At 37.5% G+C, this 22,342-nt stretch overlaps 1 protein-coding gene across 1 annotated transcript in view; it reads left to right on the top strand.

The window, feature by feature from the left end:
• The window catches only part of SOX5 (SRY-box transcription factor 5), a 399,232-nt gene that overhangs the window by 348,003 nt on the left and 28,887 nt on the right, over positions 1-22,342 (top strand). The window contains exons 10-11 of the mRNA XM_027129433.1: positions 7,093-7,270; positions 19,161-19,306. Coding sequence (XP_026985234.1) covers positions 7,093-7,270; positions 19,161-19,306 — 324 coding nt within the window. The remainder of the gene's footprint in view (positions 1-7,092; positions 7,271-19,160; positions 19,307-22,342) is intronic.

Below are 22,342 nucleotides of genomic sequence, written 5' to 3' on the forward strand. Positions count from 1 at the left end.
TCTGACTTACTTCACTCTGTATGACAGTCTCTAGGTCCATCCACCTCACTACAAATAACTCAATTTCGTTTCTTTTTATGGCTGAGTAATATTCCATTGTATATATGTGCCACATCTTCTTTATCCATTCATCCGATGACGGGCACTTAGGTTGTTTCCATCTCCTGGCTATTGTAGATAGAGCTGCAATGAACATTTTGGTACGTGACTCTTTTTGAATTATGGTTTTCTCAGGGTATATGCCCAGTAGTGGGATTGCTGGGTCATATGGTAGTTCTATTTGTAGTTTTTTAAGGAACCTCCATACTGTTCTCCATAGTGGCTGTACCAATTCACATTCCCACCAGCAGTGCAAGAGGGTTCCCTTTTCTCCACACCCTCTCCAGCACTTATTGTTTCTAGATTTTTTGATGATGGCCAACATACACTTTTAAAAGAAGCAGGTGTAGTAAAAGTGTAAAATGGCAAAATGAGGAAGGCAAATGAGAAGCTAGACCATATTACCATCAGCTAAATAACTTAAGACTTGAATTTAAATGGCAATCAAGTCTAATGGTAACATTAACACAGCAAAAGCATACCTATCAGAGAATTCCTGGAGTTCTCTCTACCTGGTTAACAAGGCATCTTGCAATCTGGAAGTCCAAAAGTAAGGGTGTGTTCATGAAAAGGACTTCAGGACTACATGCTCTCTAAGATGATAAACTTGATTTTCTGGTGACAGAAAGCTACTAAGTATAGAGTTGGGGTGGCCACCTGAGTAGGATTCCTAATTCTTCAGGAGCTAAGAAAATAATTTTAAGATTGTTACACTTTGTTTTATATTATATTACTTTAATTGACTCTTGCACATAACTGTAAACCTTTTCTCCTCTAAATTCTTCATGAAGGAAAAGTCAAGGACACACCAGTCTTTTTGGAGATCTCATGGTATTTGTTTTGTTTTTCTCTCTACTGTTTACTGTTTTTTCTACTAAACCGTAGGAAAAAAGCCTTATGTGGGTGGGAAAGGTGAAAGAGGGCTCTTACAGTGAACAATAGGGACAGAAGAAGAAAAAGATGAATGTGAACACAAGCTAGGGAAGAGAGGTGCGGCCTCAGTGCACATTGTGCAATTCAGCTTGTCGTGTAGCTTCCGTACTTAATTTAATAAGATTATTTCATTAGAGAGGATAATAGCAGTATCGTGATTAATTTTGCAGCATGTTTCATGAATGCTTTTACTCCTCCCATGTGTTAGTATTGCTACTTACTTCACATGAGTATTTATGATATGTATGGGGACAGTTTCCAAATTGCGCACAGGAAGTAGCCTGAAATTATATACATAGAGTTTATTAAGTCATTGCATGGCTATTAAAGAATCAAAGCATATTTATAAATAAAACGATGTGTTAAGTGCGTAGACAAACTGTCCTTCAAGCATTCAGCTAAAATAAGACACATTTCCACATACCTCTAGGGCTTGAATAAAAAGTAAATGCACCTCTTTGTTCCTTTATTACTGGCCACACAAAACTAAAGTCTCAAAGCCACATGCCTAGATGTCAAGTGATTTGCATTTTTCTAATTCCCAACATATAATAGCCATTATTAAATGGTTGAAATTCCATTCAATAAATAACAAATGAATGGATGGATGATTGAATAAATGTATATGTTCTTGTTCTTTGTCATCAGAGTGCTATAAACTTGTTAACTGCCAAATAAATGTTTGATTTTCAATAACTACTTTAGGTAAATATTTAAGGAAGTGGAATTTGGGGACAAGTGTGATATGGCACGAACTGGATCATCAATTAGATAATGAGAATGAATAAAGAAGTAAATAAAGATGAAAGTTTTATACTGAAAGATATAATGATTTGCATATCCTTAATGGTACATCTTGTGGTCCAGAATCCTGCATGTGGGTATAGCTCCATGATGTGAAGGACAAGAGTGCAAATAGCAAGAAAGAAGTAGACTTCTTTACTGGTATCCCTGTTCTCTAGCTCTCTATTAAAATTCTTTAGCAAAAACATGAATGAAGGCTAAGGAGTGGGGAGAGAGAAATAACCCTCCAGGATTCTGGAGAATGATTTTTCTTTGATAAATTATGTTTGATTTCCTAACTAATTTGGTCTCTGCACATTATAAAATATCGATATGATACAGTTATAATAGAGTAACATGTTTTTCCTAGCATAAACTTATGATTTGAAAACCATGTGAATGAAATATATTTTAACTTTATATAGTTATTTTACAGTGTTTGTTAAGTTTTTGTGGAATCATCCCTGCATTCATGATCACAACTGGTATTTCTTCAGTGCATCCAAGGCAATATATTTGTGTCAAATTCTTTTCTTTATCTCATTTATAATTTATATGTGTGTGGGATTGGGATACAAATTCATTAGAACCACCACAGTATTTCTAGTACTGTGACCACAAGCTGATGTTAAGTGAAATGTTTGCTTTGAGACAAGTCATAGTAGCTAAATAAGTGGAACATGCCTGAACTACATGATTTTTGGATTGCCCTCGTTTTGCATTCTTGTTAACGATTTTATATTTAACTAAGATTAGATAATTCCTTATTAGGGGAATGTATAATCATGAATTGGTTCCTAAAACTTTTGGACATATTTGGACATACAAAATAGTATTCTCACACATTATTGTATGAATTGTTATATTTTCTGCCATATTGTACATGAACCTTTGGTATTTTTCTCAAAGAATAGTCTAATAAGTCTTTAGCATTACTGAAGGGAATTTTCGATGCCATATGGTGTAGAGAACAGAGGAGCATTTAAAAAATCACCAAAACAAGTTAACAATTTGTGCTTTAACTTTTAAACTAATGTATACAGTACCAAATGTGTGTATTAGTTCATTTTATTGCATGTGTACTGACCTTTATGTGGTTTATTATGTGATAGAATTATATGGCTAGGGCTGAATTCCAGAAATTATATTTCATTAACATCTCTTTAAGTTTAAATTCGTCATGTAAATGAAAAGAGTATTGTAGAGACCAAAAACCTGGGATTCATTAGACCTTTCTGAGCATTAGTTTCCTTTCTGAGGTTATTCATGACTTCACAGTATTAAAGATTAAATAAATGATTTGAAATATTTATAGTGATTCCATAGCTATGTAGAATATAGACTTCAGCTAGTTAAAACTTGCTTACCCTAGCTTACACATTTACTTAAGCTTAAATGCTTGCCTTATAATTATCATATACAAGTTTAGAGCTACTCAACAGCTACGTAGGATTCTTCTTAGCTATTACTTTCTGTATAAATGAAATAAGTATGAAATGTGCTATTTCCAAAAGTTTTCAACTGACAACATCATTCAACAAGTGGACAATTAGAAGGGAATCGCCGCTTTCCTCACTGCCTGACAGTGTACTTGATAGAAATACTATCTTTCCCACTGCTTTCCTGACCTTGAAAATTACTTACATTTTTTACATGTAAAGTATTTATATATATATATATATATATATATATATATATTTTTTTTATACTTTTTTTTTTTTTTGCGGTACGCGGGCCTCTCACTGCTGTGGCCTCTCCGTTGCGGAGCACAGGCTCCGGACGCGCAGGCTCAGCGGCCATGTCTCACGGGCCCAGCCGCTCCCCGGCATATGGGATCTTCCCGGACCGGGGCAGGAACCCATGTCCGCTGCATCGGCAGGCGGACTCTCAACCACTGCGCCACCAGTGTATGTTTTATTTGCTAAGAATACTGGTTAAAATGTATGTTTTATTTGTTAAGAATACTGGTTAATCATGCTAAGCTTTCACATTTCTCCTAAATAATAAGATATCGCAAATGAAAAAACAATGTAGAAAAAAACCTTACCTTTTGCGTTTATTGTGCATATTCATAATTATGAGAATGCATGTCATAAATAAATAGTCCAGTTCCATTTTACAGCTAGGGTTTTAAAATTTTCATCTAGTCAAATGAAAAATAATTAATAGAAAATGGGAAACTTCTGTAATTTTTGTATTCTTCATGAATAATGGGCATTTGGTATAGTAGCTCAGTAGTAAATTATGAAAAGAAGCAAATTGTTAAATAATATCATATAATGGGTCAAAATTATTTATATAGTTACCAGTATAAGGATCAAGCATGTGGGTTCTTATTAATATACTATTAGCCTGGTCACACAATGAAAGAGAATGAAAGGGCAATTTTGAATGACATTTCTATCAACTTTGGAACTGTCAACCTCTATTATGTCCTTGGGGCTTTGCACTTTTTGGCTTTCAGACTTCTGTGCTGCCTCGAATACAGGAGAATATTAAGATTTCCCGTGGGTCTCTCGCTCTAATCAGTGCTTTCGGTAGTCATTATTTAGTATGCACATGTAATAGTTCTTTTTCTTTTTTTTTTTTTTCTTTGCGTTACGCGGGCCTCTCACTGTTGTGGCCTCTCCCGTTGCGGAGCAGAGGCTCCGGACGTACAGGCTCAGCAGCCATGGCTCATGGGCCCAGCCGCTCCGCGGCATGTGGGATCTTCCCGGACTGGGGCACGAACCCGTGTCCCCTGCATCGGCAGGCGGACTCAACCGCATGTAATAGTTCTTAACGCTTAAAGCTAAGTGTATGACATTTCACCCCATCAGCACCCACATCTGCATCATCTTCATGGACACCACCTCTCCTCCAGTACACACACTCACACTCAATTTCCTCTGTGCTCATAAATCTCTGTTGCAACTCTGGGAATATGTTCCTTTCTTTCTGCACAGTCAAGTGGAACAGCGACCTGTAATTTCTCCAAATATCCCCTCAAAACTTTTCTAAGAGTTTTAATGCTGTCAAAAGAAGTTTTCAGGCTATCATGACAAAAGCCTGTAGTTTCATATAGAAAGTACTAAGCAGGTACAACTTTCATAAGGGAAAAAGTACCTAGAATATTTACAGTTGCATAGTAAATAGTTGATAAAGCTCTGATATGACAGGATATTTAGGCTGAATAAGGGGGAGAAAATCTGAATTCTAATCCTTATCGGCCCACTGAATCTCAGTAGCATTTTGCTTATTATGCATATACCTTTTCATTTATTATTATTAGCATATGATATGTTCTGATAAAATTTTAAAGATTGAGATAACATTACATATTTTTAATGTTACCTCCTTATATTAAGGAAGATTCTTAAAGGGTTTTGAAGCCTAGTAAATACAAATTTTTAATAATCTCCCTTTATACTGTATAAGGCATTGTCTCTGAAATGTTAGTATGCATCAGAATCACCTGGGAAGGCTTGTTAAAACACAGCTTGCTGGAAGCTACCTCCAAAGTTTCTAAGATTGAGAATTTGCTTTTCTAACAAATTCCCAGGTGGTGCTGATGGTACCAGTTCAAGGATCGCATTTTGAGAAACTCTCATCCATACTGGAGAATAGGAAAAAAAGACAATATTCCTGGGGCTCTGCCATCATATATAAGGATTATGGCTGACTAGCTCAACTAAATGTTGAAAGATCTGGAAGTGATTTTTGCCCTGTAGTTTTTAAAATGCTTAGTTCAAAATTGTATATTGAGCCAGTCATGGAGTTATTTTACTTCCTTCCAAGATTCTGTGAATTCATATAAATTTGATATCATGGTCAGTAATTTATTATGCATCTAACATGATCCCGGATTGCCATTTGAATTACCTCATGGGTTTTCAAATAATTGTTATTTTCTCTGAGACAGAAAATAGAATTGAAAAAAAATGTTCAAGTGTAATTTTCCCTGGCCTGTTCATAGGTTTCCTAAGTGAAGCTAACCATGGAATCAAATAACAATAAATCATTTTTAAAAATATAAATTTGAAATATCATATTATATACCATTTTTTACCACTTTTGTAAAGTGATTTATTTCAACGCTTTGGGGTAAATATATACATCAAATTTTATACACATTAATTAATATGTTTCCATGTCACCACATCACACCATTTGATTCTAAATTGTTCCACTTTCAACAAGTAATCCTGCTATTACTGATAGATATTTTATGTTCTTAACTCCTAAAGATGAACCTAAGTGGATACTAAATTTTTGTTCTCCAATAATACCTGTGTAAAATTGGATATAAGGCAAACAATAAAGTACAAATGACACAGTATTCCAATTTTAGAGCACAAGAAAAGAATAACTCTCTTTGCAGTGAAAGAAAAGTAATATAATGTTAAGATTATCTGATCTTATATATTGTGATAGACATTTTAGTGATAATTGTATCCATAAATGTTACATATGAACTTACATAAGAGCTAGTGTAGAAAGGTATAAAATAGAATGTAAACTATGTAAACTCGACCTATTCAAGCCTAAAACAATTGGACATTGCCATACATGCTGAGCTGACCACATGCAGCTCTTCATGCTACCATGTAGTGCACTGTAAGGAAAATGTGGAAAACAAATCTGGATTTTTAAAAATGTAATGTTAAGTGTTTAGAACAGTGTTGCATATAAATAAATAGTATATATTAATATAATGCTAATTACGTTTATTTTTAGATGAAACCCTAAAGTGTTTCTGTGAAACCTAGGAGAAAAGATTATTTTCTAAGAAAGTTAGAAAGTTTTCTTCTTTTTTGTATTTAATTTGGAGAACAGTTCTAATCAGAGGTACACACCATTTAGCTCCTCCATGATGGGATGTTCTGGGTACTCTAAGCACCAGGGTCCAAAGATGCTTGGGACTCAACACCTATTCTTTGGAGATTGAAAAAAAAATAATCTACATCATAGTTTCATGCGAATTATGCATTGTCTTCAATAAAAATGAATAGTACAAATAATATCTTCTTTAAGAATATTTCTTACAGGTGTCATCAGTTATATGCTTTCTGGATAGTTGAGTGCACATGTACTTTCTCTTATACCAAAGGTTTTTTTATGATATGTAGTTGAAAGTGCCGTTGTTGACAGCTAACCAAACACTGTAATGTTCAGACTGAATGTTAAAATCACTGGTAGAGTATTTGATGGGAAATGACAGGCAGTATACCTGTGTTTTTCTAGGCATTTTTAATCAGACTTTCCTTATCACAGCTCATGTTCTAATGATCATTGCAGGATGAAGTGGCACAGCCACTGAACCTATCAGCTAAACCCAAGACCTCTGATGGCAAATCACCCACATCACCCACCTCTCCCCATATGCCAGCTCTGAGAATAAACAGTGGGGCAGGCCCCCTCAAAGCCTCTGTCCCAGCATCATTAGCTAGTCCTTCAGCCAGAGTTAGCACAATAGGTAAGTTCTGTTTCTTTTGTTCTTGCTGATTTTCTGTTTATGGCAATTGAATGAAAGCATCTTTTAATGGCAAATCACGCTTTAGTTCCATAGGAGAGTTTCAATATGATGAACCTCATAGGTCTGTTTTAAACATGCAATTGAAATTTATAACTGAAGTCCAAGTTATAATGTCCCCCTGAGAATCTAATTGAACTGGTTACGTTTGTTGGTATAACTGATGTTCTTAAGTTTATGAAAAAGAGGCCTGACTAATCACAGAGAGCAATGGTTCCAGACTGTTGTTGTTAGGTGACTTGCCTTTTCAGTCATTTAAATTTATTTCCATTTTGTGTGATGTGTACAAAGTATACATAATGATGAAATACATTCTGCCTGGATCAGCAGTCAGTCAACCATCAGGATGTCAATTTTTTCTCAGTTCCAAGTTGCTTGAAACTTAACTTGTACACACCAAAGTATTATAAAAAGTCGGTCTCTTTGCTTCTCCATAATTGTCATTTTAGTAGAGTAAGCAAACACTAGAAAATGCTTCTGTAAGCTAACTTTTAACAAATTCCAATAGTTTTAGTTCAGTAACACGTAAATTAGACTGTAAATGTTGGGTTGGCCAAAAAGTTCGTTTGGGATCTTCATAACATCATACAGCAAACCCGAACGAACTTTTTGGCCACCCCAATGCTTACTTCAACCCACATTTATTGATGCTTATTATTTTCGTACAGTTTTATGAGGAAGCTAGCACAGACCAGCTAGCACAAACCCCGGCTAGGGTTTAGTTGGGGGGAAGTCATGTATCTTAACAGTACAAAGCAGCTATTGTGAGTGCTATTCCAGAGCACAGAGAACAATGCTAGAGTCAAGAAGAGGAGAGTATTAGATTCTATTTGAGAAGGTTGAAGGATAGGCTGATTCAAATGGAGCCTTGAAGAAGAGATGCATCCCTAGGCATTTTAGGCTGTAAAATAGAACCCAGAGTAAAATATCATCTTTTTGAGAAAGGCACTGATTTGACTAATGAGTGTAGTGGAAAGTGATCAGAGTTAAAACTGAAAGAGGTAGATGGAATCTGATTTGATGCTATCCTAAGACATTTTTGACTTTTTCTCCAGACGCCCATCTGATTGGAACTTTAAGAAGAGTATTGACAGCAGAAAGGGGCTGGAATCAGGGAAGTCATTGTTTTAGCGTAGGACAAGAATAGGTTACACGAAATAGAAATAAGCAATGATAAAACAAAGGAGAGAATAGATTGAAGAGGTATCATTAAAGAAGAATTGATGTAACTTATCCACAGTGGAACGTACCGGGTGAGGTTCAAGCTGGAGACAGAAGAGTTTGGGATTTTGAATTTATAAAATAGACAGAATAGTGCCTCCCTGAACTGTGAAAGAGAAGACCAGAGTGGAAGCAGGTTTGGGGGAAGATGTAAACATAAACATTCAGTATGTGTTGAATTTGAAACTTAAGAAGCCATTTAGATAGAGAAGTTCAGGAGGACATTGTTAATGCAAATCTGATATGTGAAAGAGATGCTAGAACTTTAGACATGGAAATTATTCCGTAATGAGGTTCTGGAAGCCATCAGAGCAAATAAGAATATAAGAAGCATATGGTAAGAAATGAAGTGGGGTAAAGAATCACAGGTCTTACCTGCTGTATTAGTTATCTCTTACTGTGTAACTAACTAACTTAAATCTCACCAGCTTAAAACAGCCAACATTTATTATCTCATAGCTTCTAAGGGTCAGGATCTGGAAGCAGCTTAGCTGGGTGGTTCTGGCTTAGGGTCTCTCTTACGGTTCCAGTCAAGATGGAAGCCAGGGCCTAGGACTTTACTGGAGATAGACAATCCTTTTCCAAGATGACTTACTCGCATGACTGTTGGCTGAAGACCTCAGTTCTTTGCTACGTGGGTCTTTCCATAGAGCTGCTCATAGCATGACAGCTTACTTTCCCCAGAGTGAGTGGTCCAGGAGGGAGAGCAGAGAGAAAGCCATGCTGCCTTTTACGATCTGGTCTCCAAAGTCACACACAGTCAGCTCTACTTTATTCTTTTCATTATAAGAGAATCACTAAGTCCAGCCCAACTCAAAGAAAGGGGAATTCGGCTCCAACTCTGAAGGAAGGAATATCGAAGTATCTTTGAACATATTTTTAAAGCACCCTGCTTTTGTTAGGGGAAAAGCTGATAAAGAACAATTGAGGATCTTAGAATAAGAATGAAGATAAGGCAATGGCCTGTTTACCTAGGACACATTAAAGTTTGAAAAAGGAGGGGTTATTCAATGGTGTCATCTTCCGTAGAAAAGTTAAAGAACATGAAGAAGAAACGCCTTAGGATTTAGCTGGAGGTTGTGGCCACGTAGACAGTAACAGAGAGATTTTGTAGAATGGTTTAGCAGAACATCAGTTAGAAGGATTTGAAGAACACGAGGACAGAAAGTGCAGCTGATATATGGGTCAGTCTTTTTGTAACCTTGGGGTTGAGAAGGGATCGTATTTTGAGAAGGCTGAGTAGAGGCAGGTTTTAGAATAGGAAATCATATGTATATATATATAAACAAAGGTGAGTTGGAGAGATCTATAGATATGAAAGAGTACATGGGTGATGACAGAGCAAGAAGAAATGAGAGAGGATTACCTTTGGAAAGAAGAAATGCCCCCTCTTTTCTCTAAGACTGAAGGAAATGAGGAAAAAAGAGGTAAAGTTACAGAGGAATTGTGGGATGGACAGAAGGAAAGCTGAAGGAGTGTATTTCAAATGCTTCTATCTCTACAACGTTGAATTCCAGATTATTTGCAAAGAGGAAGTCAGTCTGGGCCAGTGGGGCAGCAGTGAGAAAAGAAACAGCGAAAGCTGAGGTTTTGAGAAGTTTGAAAATGGTTTGGGGCATATGCGTTCTTTTTATCATGTGCACCATTCTGTTATGATCTCTCTGTTAACTCTGCTCAACATCCTAAATGGACACCAAGATAAGATTTGCTTTCATGTCCGAAGCATGTGAAAGATATTTCATTTAGCAAGAATGATTCACTTGCCTAGTAGACACGAAAGCTCATAAATATCACAGTGTTGTATATGAGCTACTTTTGTAATATCCCCAGAACTGGAATATTTAACTAAGGGAATAACTAATATATTTGCATTTTTTGTCACGTGAGGATTTTTTACTTCAGCATTCCAAGGATTCAATATGACAAAATATTTTAGAAAGACAAGAATGTATTTAATGACATTTATCATCTGACTTTTTCCACTACTAAAACTTCTCTTATTTTTTTTTTCCCTGAAATGTCCCTCCGCCACATACACATCCCTCATATTTTCCAAGGATTTGATGCCACTACAATTTACTTTTCTCTTTTCAACAAATGCAGATGTTGAAAGCTGAAACTGTAATGAGTAATAATGTAGTTGGATAAAAGCTGTGAGCATTAATGGTGTTGTAAAGGTCACCCCTGAAAGAAGAATTAATGTGTTATGCCATTAATAATCCATGGAAAACCGTGAACCAAAAGATAACTTAAGTTATCGTTAATGACATGCAGCTCTTTGCTATATATCTATTAGCTACAAATAAAGAAAGTGAGTTTTTGAGGTTGGTGAGCAATATTACAGTGTATTCTATAAGAATGCTTTTGTATGGTATGCAATTGATAGGCAGCTCCAAAGAAAGCTCCTTAAAAAGCATGAATAGTTCAGAAGAATGATGGGTAATTTTAGAATCTTTTGACCAGATGTTATCTTTCCCTTATTGGCCTTTTCAGCCTATGCTGTGCATATGTATAACACTCTAAACTTTTATCAAAGCATTTTCAGTCTATTTTTTCACTGCAGCTTATTTTAGAATCGTAGACCTTTAACTAGACAGAGCAAATATACCTGTCATCTAGTCAGAAATTGTTATTTTCCAGGTAAGGAACTGAGGCCTAGAGAAGCTAAGTGCTTTGTTCTCCAAGAAGAGTTATTTGGAATAGTATAAAAGTTAGATGAGGGATGAGAGGGGCTTCATTCCTAAATTGAAGTGAACCCCGTGCACTTCAGTTTCATCTCTTGCAATGGAATAGTCCTCCTGAGGCCGAGGGCCTAGCATCCGCACCTGAGATGTCTCAAGAACTCCTGATGCCATTGCTGTTTAGCTTAATGCTATACTACTGATACTTGGTTTGTGTGCTTTGAATTTAAGTGAACTGGGTATATCTTGTGTCCTATGAATCTTCTTTCTGATTCCCAGCCCAGGACAGATTGAAATTGAGTCAGCAGTTGTGTAACACCCAGGGCTTGTATTTAACAAAATATATATATATATATTTTTTTTGCGGTACGTGGGCCTCTCGCTGTTGTGGCCTCTCCCGTTGTGGAGCACAGGCTCCAGACGCGCAGGCTCAGCGGCCGTGGCTCACGGGCCCAGCCGCTCCACGGCATGTGGGATCTTCGCAGACCGGCACACGAACCCGCGTCCCCCGCATCGGCAGGCGGACTCTCACCCACTGCACCACCAGGGAAGCCCTAACAAAATATTTTTTTAAATATGTATTTTCTTATGGAAAGAAAGTCCATGTATAATTGTGGGCTATTTTTCCAATTAAAAATAACCCCAAGGGCAAAAAGAAAAAAAAAAAAAAAGTTAAGTGCTTACCCAGGGATTCTAAGTCCCTGTCCCAATGTAGACAGTCCTGTGGTTATTACCGCTATTTTAATTTTAAGAAAACAAATGTACATGATCACCTAGTAACTTGCTCAAACTCACAGCCAGTGGAGGTTGAGGACTTACAGTAATAGTCTCTGGGTTGCTTGCTTGCTTTTTAGTTGTTGCCTATTGGCAGCGTCTCTGCCTTAGATGTTCTTCTCAGTCATCTATTTTTCCTTTCCCTCATTCATCCCATAAATGAATATTGAATATCTTCTCTATGCCATATGTTTTGCGAAGTCTGGAGGATAAGCGGATGAAAGTCTAGGACTGAGGCTTTAGATACCTGCAGTCTTTGTTCTGTCATGTCTTTGGAAGATACTGGAACATACTGTTCTTGCCCTTCATTCCTCAGAGCCATTAGTACATGAAAATTAAAACTTCACTGAGCAAATGTAGGAGACACACATTGATTCAGTAAAGTTAAGGGAAATATTTTCAAGTCCAGTAATGTGATATTTTATTTCTACAACTTGCTAATTTAAAATATGGTGACGTGAAGGAGGATTTTACCTTAAAATTTCATTAATTTACATTTTTTAAATGAGAAAAAAACTTCTATGAGTTTGAGTTATTGAACAATATTGTAACCATTTCACAGAAAGCCATTGGATTATCAGGAAGTTAGGGGTATTATTTAACAGCTGACAATATTTGCCTAGCAGTTTACAAATTGCTTTCACGTTTATTATCTAATTCTCAAGAATTTTCACAGATGAAGAAATGGCTACATATCAGGGTGCCAAAAATTTGATGATGATTAAGTGACCTCAGAAAATAGAAGAAAAAATTATTATTTGTTGAAAATTACTTGAAACTCATGTGCCCTTACTTTTACTACAGCTGAAAAGTCCTACATAAAATAATTAAATGAAGTAAATAAGAATTTGTATTACCCTGATAGCATCCTTTAAATACATGAATTTTAAGAAATCTGTGTCATATGGTTCAGGCTTCCATTGATATGATGATGACATAGATAATCAGTGAACTTGGAATTATAAAGTTAGCTACTGTCAACTTAGAAATATGCATTTATTCCTTCAACAGACCTTACCACGGGCCAAAGGAATAAAAGACTGAAAGAAAAAAAAATGCCCTTAAATAACTCATAGATTGGCGTGAAAGATAAATTTAGGAAAACAAAAGAGCATGTGACAATAAAAGCATCTCCAGGGTTTTACAGGAGCGTGGAGATGGGAAGTACGAAGGTTGCCAAGGAGCATGTCTAGGGCATGTCAGGAAGGCCCTTACAGAAGGCGTGACACTTGAGTAAATTCCCAAACACACCAGAAAGCCGCTATTTCAGTATAAGAAAAAAGCTTGGGAGACAGAGGAGGGGTGAAGAGGAGGGCGGGTCCCTGGAACAGGAAATAGTTCTGTGTGGCTTAAGCACAGAGGTCTTGAAAGACCAGCAGGAAATGATGCAGGAAGGATAAGCAGAGTTGATATCATGAGACTTTTAGGCCATTTTAAAGTGTTTGGAATTTATCCCAGAATGATGTTTTGGGGGGAAACATTAAAGAGTTTCTTGTTCCAGGCTATTTGGGAAACTCTACATACTGTTGTTATCTCTAGAAGATTCACAGTGCACATTAACATATTCAAGATTTTGAGAATACATGCAATGAAGAAACCTTTTTAACTTTAATTTAGTGTTTCCCACACTTTTTTGAACATGGAATTATTTTTTCACAGAACTTACAGATCATCAACTTACGAAATGCTCCTTTAAGCACTAGGGTAGTAAGAGATGGATTTTTAATCAGGTAAAGTGACGTGATTCAAATTCCCTTTTTTGGAGTATCTGGGAATGCTTTATCTGGAAGAAGAGTAGGAGATACATTCAAGGGATGTAAGCTTAAAGATAGGGAAGCGAGTTGAGAGGTGAAGGCATTAGCCCAAGTGAGATACGAGGTGGCTTTAGCGAAAGCAAAGGCCACTGGGGATCGAGAAAAAGCACATTTGAGAGCTGAGGAGGAGGCATAACTCCAGAGCTTGGTTGTCTTTTGTACATAGGGTGAAGGAGGTATCTTAGACGGCTCCCAAGTGACTGGATGGGCAACTGGAAAGGGAATATGGAATGTAGAAAGAACAGACTGAGGCAGTAGGAAGATGATGAATTCTGTGCTAGCCATGCTGCATGGGACATTCCAGTAGAGAAGCTTGGTAGATGTGTGTACCTGGAGATCAGAAAGGGTTTGAAGCAGGCGGTAGGTATTCTCCAGTCCCTGGGATCCCCCCTTGAGTGTTAGGAGCATCCTTAAGACCAATTGCCATGTGTTGGTTTGGAAGGCCGCCACAACAAATTACTATAAACTGGGTCACTTAAAGCAAATTTATTCTGTTACTATTTGGAAGCTAGAAAGAAATCCAGAGTCAGAGTGTCAGCAGGGTTAGTTCCTTCTGGAGACTCTGAGGGAGAATCCGTTCCGTTCCTCTCTCCCAGCTCCTAGAGGCTACTGGCAATCCTTGGTGTTCCTTGGCTTACAACTCCAGTGTCTGCCTCCATGCTCACGTGGCCTTCTCCCCTGTGTCTATGTGTCAAATCTCCTTTCTCTTAGAAGAACACGAATCATTGAATTTAAGGCCCACTGTAAATCCAGCGTGATCTCATTTCAAGATCCTTAATTTAAACATCTGCAACGACTCGATTTCCAAATAAGGACACATTCACAGATACCAGGGGTTAGGGCACACACATATCTTTTTGAGAGACACAATTCAACCCATTACAAGTAGTTTACTGTTTTTCCTTCTACCTTTTAACAGGCTCTTCCCTTGTGGAGCAGCCGTTTACTCACTCTTTCTGTTTAGATTTTATCCCCTCTACGATTGGACTTTCCAGTTTGTCCATCTTTTTCTGCCCCTGAAAATATATAACAGGGACCATTTTAATTTTGAGAATTTTGTTGGTTATGGTTAAGAAGAAACACCAAGGTATAAAAAAAATCAAATTGTGGTAAATTTAACACAGTCACAGACTCTCATATATTTCTTACATTAATGATCCCTAACCTGCATTTCCCAAATCTCATTTGAGGCACTAACTGGAAGCCATATTGGCCTTTGCCCTCCCATTTTCCCTCTAAGAAGCTCACCAAACCTCTCCTGAACACTTCCTTCTGATCATAAGATGTACTTGCTGCCTGAATATATAATGAAGGCAGAATAAAATGTAGCAAGTGATCATTTGGGGTCCTTTGAACTCTAATAGGTGACTCCCATTTCACTGAACCTCTGTGCCAACAAGAAATGATATCCCCTCACAGACTTTTTTTTTTTTTTTTTTTTTTTTTGCGGTACGCGGGCTCTCACTGTAGTGGCCTCTCCCGTTGCGGAGCACAGGCTCCAGACGCGCAGGCTCAGCGGCCATGGCTCACAGGCCCAGCCGCTCCGCGGCATGTGGGATCTTCCCAGACCAGGGCACGAACCCGTGTCCCCTGTATCGGCAGGCGGACTCTCACCCACTGCGCCACCAGGGAAGCCCCCGTCACAGATTTTATCATAATGGTCAAAGCCGTGCAACAAGACTGCTGAGGATGAGCATATAGGGAAAATGAAAGAGGAAAAAAGAGAAAAGAATTAACATTTTTTACTGCCTCCTCAGGTATACGAAGTGTTATCTACTCCTTCACATGTGTTATTTCATTTAATTCTTCCATCAGCCTTATGTTCATTTTACAGTTGAAAGAAATGGAAACCCAGTGAAATTAAGTGTTATAATTTGGCAAATATCACACTTCCTAAGAAGCAGAAACCTGAATCCATCTGAATGCAATGCCCAAATTCTACCTATTTCACTCTGCCATTTTGTAAACTGACAGTTACTGAATGACATTCATGGACCATTTATTATGCTAAGAGACTATATTAACTCATTTAATCTTCGCAGTGTCATGTTTATCTAGTGAGCTTATTCCATTTAACCAATAAGACCGGTGAGATTTAGAAAGGTAAAACAATATGTACAATTTATATAGCTAGTAAGTAGCAATGTTAGGATTTTAATTTAGGCTTATCCAACTCCAAAGCACAAATTATTTTCGGGTGATGGAAACCTTGGACCAAATCTAAGGAGCAAATGAAGTAAGATCCCAGGCAAGGATATGAAGATGGAGAAGTCAGAGATGAGGATCCAGTGCTATGATGAGAAGCAAGGAAGGAAGGAGTGTCCGTAACAAAGGGATTGTCAATGCTGTTTCTGCCAGGCCTGGAAAGTGTCCCTTGGGTTTGGCATTTGAAAGAGCAAGGGGAGCGGAAACAAGACTGTAGCAGGAATGGGAGGGTGAGGAAGGAATGGGAGAGTATGATATGAATCTTCGAGAAGCTTGGCTTGGAAGGTAAAGAAACAGGATTGGAACGAGAGGGCAACACAAAGTTAAGAGACTTTATTTGCTTGTTTCAGGAGGAGAATCTTAAGTACTTACAAGTTGAGGTGGTAATGATAGTAGAGAAGTTCAAGTGGATGATGTAAATGTGAAAGAGAATAACCAGTAGAGAGGTGTAGAAATCGAGAGCATGAATTTGGGGGATTTGCCTTGAATAAAAGTAGCGGTACCATTTTCATTGGAACAGGAGGTGGCAGTGGGCATACGTGGAGATCGATTTGAAGCTAGCCTGGGGTAGGAGTCAGGGTGGGGAAGGAAGGTGAGAGTTCAGCCTTATTGGTCTTTCCAGAATTGGAGGTGAGGCCATTTACTGAGAGAGGGAATCAGCATAACTGGGAAGTTGGTGACTGTGATGAGAACAAAGTGTAAAGAACCAGCAAACAACCCTGTTATGATTCAACTCTGTAATATGTGAACGGCTTTATGATTTAACACAGCAGATACAATGTTAGAATTTCATGTAGCATTTTAACTAAAATTCAAGTCTCCGAAAGCAAGAATGTTTCTTTTAAAGTGAGCACCTATATCCACCTGCACACAAACACACATCTCACATTGGAAATAGCCATTACAGAACATATGTATGTCTGTCAGTTATTCACCCTCGTAGTAATAGATGCATCCTTTCTGCATCTATACTAATGATTTTTCCTACACAGTGTTATCTTGACAGTGCCTAAAAAGCATAAAGATTTCATACTTTTATTCAGTGTCATGTGCCAAATCATTTCAAATATATTTGTGCTCTGGAGAAGCTAAATAGACTACAAAAACACATGGAACCAGGTTGTACATAAACAGGGGTTAGAGGGTAGGAAAAGCAGGCTGATCCTCTTAAGATCGTTTACTAAACGAACACATACCAAGACCATCCCTGTCATTTAAGAGCTGCATTTTTTTCCAGAGTGGTAGTGTTCGTGAACAGAATGAGCTGAAGAATAATATATTAAGAAGGTTGTGCAGGAGAACCAAGTCCAGATGTTGAGGATAATATAAGGTTAAAAACGACCGTAATTTTAAGTACATATTAACCCTAAAGGGCTGACCTAGATCTAAATAGTTGTTTATGATTCATATTGTATTTATAATGAGCCAGGATGTTTTCTGTTGAATACATTCCAATGAATTTAGCTCAGAAAAGCAAAATATATAGTAGCTCTCAAGGCTCCCCTTTCCATCGCCGACCCTGGAACTTCTCTTTCTGCCTTAAGGAGATCAGAGGAGGATGTTCAGTCTGTGCATAGCAAGGGGGGAAGGACACGGATCATTTAGAAGCCTTCCAGCTCTGAAGCACTGCGCTAATCTGACATCAGCTTCTTCAATAGAAATGTTTAAGCAGCAAGAAAGTATTCTGGGTTTTTTGGCAATTGGCAGATCAGATAGAAGAGTCTAGCAATACGACGAGGTCGTGTAATCTGACATGATTAGACAAGGCTCTTTAGTACCAGAACATTCATAATTGAGACAAAGAAAGAGTATTAATAACACTTTCCTAACACGGCAGTTAGCCATTTTATATTTCCTTTCTTTAATCTTAGTGTTTTTCAACAAATCATGGGATTTAATAGCGTGTTTTGGCAGATTAGAGGATTTATGGCCCAGATGTTTTTTGTTCTAAAAATGGATTAGGGTGTAAAGTTTGCTGGAATCCACGGAACATGTTGAGGCAAGCCGGTCATTTTATGTGTGATTAGTGCCTGCCTTCTGTCTCACAGTCCCTCCATCTGTCACAATTCACCAATGGATCTGGTTAGATTTAGCCTCATGTCACAAACAAGTCCCTTTTCTGGGCAATTTCATATTATAGATTCAGTTTATGCCATTTTATGCCCTAGTTAAAAGATAGGGAGAGTGAAAGATGATATATTAGCTTTCCTTTCAATATTTGCAAAACAATCCCTTCCCATCGCTCTTCTACCCTAAAATCATGCAGATTACCAGCATAATGTGCATCAGATAAATAAATGACCAGAGTTAAAATTAGCCTTTCTCCTTACACCTGCTATTCTTTAAAAGAAATATTTTAGCTTTCTTTTTCTTTTTTTTTTTCCCCTAACTCTGGATTGTGGAGTTGCGCCACAAGTTGGTCACTTGACCATCCCATTAAGAGTGTGAATTAAATGTGATCATAGTTACCCAGTAGCCACAATTTATTATTCAGCAATTACAGGTGCTTGGTTACATTCTGTGCTTGAAATTTAGCCTCTTAACTATTGCAAGTTTGTATCTGTAACAAGACATTGCCAACTGTGGTTTATTTCACCATGGTTGGATGCAGAGGGGACATGCTCTTCTTTCAGTCAGTTAACAATGATTTGTTCCTTCTGTGTATAACAAACCTAATAGTGCCGTACTCAAACTCTAAATTGGCCTTTCTAATACTATGAGAGTGTCAGTAATTAATAGTAATAATTATCAATACCTTTATCCTATGGTAACATTCAAATGATCCTTATAGGAAAAAAACCAAAGACAGGTTGTATTTTTGCACTACAAAATATTCAGATAACTAAAAAAGTTTATCTAAAAATTATATTTTAAACTTCTTTTCAAACATGTGGAAACAGCTGTATTTCACTTAAATATTACATTTTGATAACAAATGTTTGGCACCATGTTGATGTAACTGTGTGAATCAGTCATCATCAATTATTTATTCATTCATTCATTTTTAGACTGATTCTATTGAGAAATTAGTACATGCCAGACACTAGCCATTCCCAAAAAGAAGTGATTTTTATGGTGAAAGGTTAACCTATCCATGCACTTGTACAAAACATATCCTTCGTTCTGTTACATCTTCAGGTTATTTAAATGACCATGATGCTGTCACCAAGGCAATCCAAGAAGCTCGGCAGATGAAGGAGCAGCTTCGGCGGGAACAACAGGTGCTTGATGGGAAGGTGGCTGTTGTGAATAGTCTAGGTCTCAATAACTGCCGAGCAGAAAAGGTTAGTTCCTAAAATAACTGACTTTCCAAAAATACTTCAATTGCCTGACTGTTTTTCTTCTTTATCTTTTTCTCTTCTCACCATCCTTGGAATGACGGTTCTCCCACCCTTTATCCCTCCATCAGTGCAGAACTCTTCATGCCCATCCTAATCAAAACCATCTGGAAATGAAAAGCGTTATAATTCTCTGCTATCCATCTGAACCTTATTGACAATTAATATCCCCTTTTCTGCCATCACTGTGTATTAAAATGAAGTGGCATTTGAAATACCTGAGTCTCAGTGAAAGTTTTGCTTTACAGAGATGCTCACCTTGTATTTGGGGATGAGCTGGATCTGAAAATGCCGAATCTTCTTTAATCAGCATAAGCTTGTATGATACCCATGCTTGTAGTCTCAGCATCTAAGATCCTGAGCTTGTCATAATGTTTCCAATGCAAAGCACTGTCAAGTTTTAGGTGACTGCACAATTGGAATTTTTGACTTGATCATAAAACAAAGTTTGCTGTTTAAAATGTGGACATTATTATTATACCTGTTATTATGCTTAAGTCCAGTGAAACTTCTGGATTTATCTGAGCTATAATAATTTCAAACTATTTTGTCTAAGCTACATTGTATTTTATTCAGAAAAATATTATGTTATTATAGAATGCTTGGAGTGATATACTTCTTTTGGTCATATTTGGTATTTTTAATTGAAACTTTAAAGTTACTGAATCCCCTTTTCTCAAAATCCTGTAGCTAAATAGATATAGTAGATAAGAGAAAAAATGATCAGCTACTTAGTAATAACTTGAAAGTTAATCATCATGGGAAGGTTATGAGTCAAACAGTGTCATCCAGAATGAACAGATTGCTAATTTGGATAGCTTTCTGGTTTCCCAGGTTTTATATGGAATTTTACATATAATCTCTAAGAAGCTAGCAATTTGCATAGTGAAGGTGTGACCTTGCCACAACTGTACTTTTCCTCTGGTCCAAACATGGGTCAAAAGGATGGAGAAATGATTTCAGTTCTGTTCTGTTCCTGGAGGGGAGAGCAAAGCATGGTCAAGTGTACATCCCTTGCAGTCTCACAACATAAGAAGAGAAACATTGTTGCAGCTCGAAGGGCACGAACATTTTCTAGCTAAGCACCAGAAGGGAAGGGGAACAGCAAAGTGACAGCTCTAAGAAGGAATGATAGCAAGCATAGAGGAATTTATATTCAAATATTTAAACATTCTTGAAAGGATGCTTGAACAGAAATTCCCTTTCTCTGCTCCCCATGTAGAAATGAGTTTAGCACTCAGCCAGATGCTAATGCAAAGTGACTCAAGCTATTCCTCGCAAGCATAGCTAAATTGCCATTATTTGTTAAGCGCATTGAATTCAGCTGTGGATACAGCAGTTGGTTGCATTCAGCAAGCATCTGTACCCTTTTTTTTTTTTTTAATCCTCCAAAGCAGAGACAACTCTACCTATCTCCCCCCCTCTCCTCCCCTGTGCTGGCTGGGAACTGTCAAGTGACAACCGACCAAATCCTTTTGGACAGGAGGCCTTCATCCTGAGTTCTATATACTTACAAAACAGGCCTTGTGGTTGGATCAGGGAGCCCATTAAAAGCGCTTTGATGGTATGGAAATTCATCTTCATGAAGCTCCTAGGCCCCTAAGCAGCATGCTGTTTAGCTGTGGTTACAGATCAGTCATTCACATCGGAGGGCAATAATTGTGCTGACGGCTTGTAAGGCAACGGGAGTACATAAAATAATCCTGGGCCCTCCACCATGGCACTGCGAGTTAATCTTCTCTAATACAGATCAGCTGTTGTTCTAACACATGACTTCATGCAGGCTCCAGTGACTCTGCTCAGCCTTTGATTAAGTAACAGGAGTGGAACCATCTGCATTCATTTTATCCCATAGTTGTCCATTGTTAGGGACCTTATTTCCAATTCTTGTTCCACCTCCACAATCAGACTTCATTTTATTTCTCTGATTAGCACCTCCTGTTTGAGTTGCAGGAGTGAGAGTTGCCTCTGTTGAAAACTACTCCTTTCAATTTTCCTTTCTCTTTTGTAGAATTATAGTAACTGTTTTTTAAAAAAATCTATTTCTGAAGTAATACCTGCCAGAATCTGTTGGCCAATTAAGATGTCTCCATTCTCAAGACGTTGGTGCCCCCAGATCTCTTCACCATGCCCTTTCCATGCAGTTGAGTTACATCTTCAACTATGGTCTTACACTTTTATGGGTTTTTAAGTGAAAATCTTAAAAAATGAAATTGTATCACTGTAATTGTAAAACATAAAAATGTAAAAACCCATTATTGTCATAGTCTGGCAAACTCTTGTAATGCGTAAGTAAACCTTTTCAGCAGGAGAATTCGAATTAGTTCATCCCTATGTTACCCTTGACACTTGAGATTGAATCTCTCTTAGAAGCAGGAATTACTGTGGTTGCCTTTTCCTGTTGAAATAGCTTAGCCAGCATTTCTACCAAATTAATGATCAATCTACGTCTTGCAACTCATGGGAATGAAATAATGTCAATTTAAATCTTTTAATTAGTCATTATTCAACATTAGCACCCCTGTGTATTAGGGACAGTGCTGTGTACTTGAGGCACTGTATTGAACAAGAAAATATGTCCTCTGCCTTTATAGAGCTTACAGTTTAGATCAAATTACGAGTTTGTTAATCATGGCATATTTATGTGTGTGAATTCCTATAGGAAGTGAATTAAGACCCCATACTGCTGAGCATGTCAGATCAGTTACATACCTGACTCGACAGAGGTAGCTGCTTGTTTTTCCACATAAAGCAGCATCACTAGACATATTGCCTCATCGTTTTTTTAATACCTACCTTTTTAATCGATTTCTATAATCGCCCAACTTTATCCATGGCCAAAGCATAGTTAGATCAGTAGTTGGTTTGAAATTTTGCTTCACAGTCCCTAACGAAAGACAGAAACACAGTATGTATAAATTCCTCTTATAATTTGCACTATCGCTCCCAAAAGGACGACATTTTTTCTCTCTTTAAACCATG

Source organism: Aethalodelphis obliquidens, unplaced genomic scaffold, assembly GCF_003676395.1.
Source record: "Aethalodelphis obliquidens isolate GAN/ISIS:26980383/991018 unplaced genomic scaffold, ASM367639v1 scaffold36, whole genome shotgun sequence".
In the NCBI taxonomy this organism is placed as follows: Eukaryota; Metazoa; Chordata; class Mammalia; order Artiodactyla; family Delphinidae; genus Aethalodelphis; species Aethalodelphis obliquidens.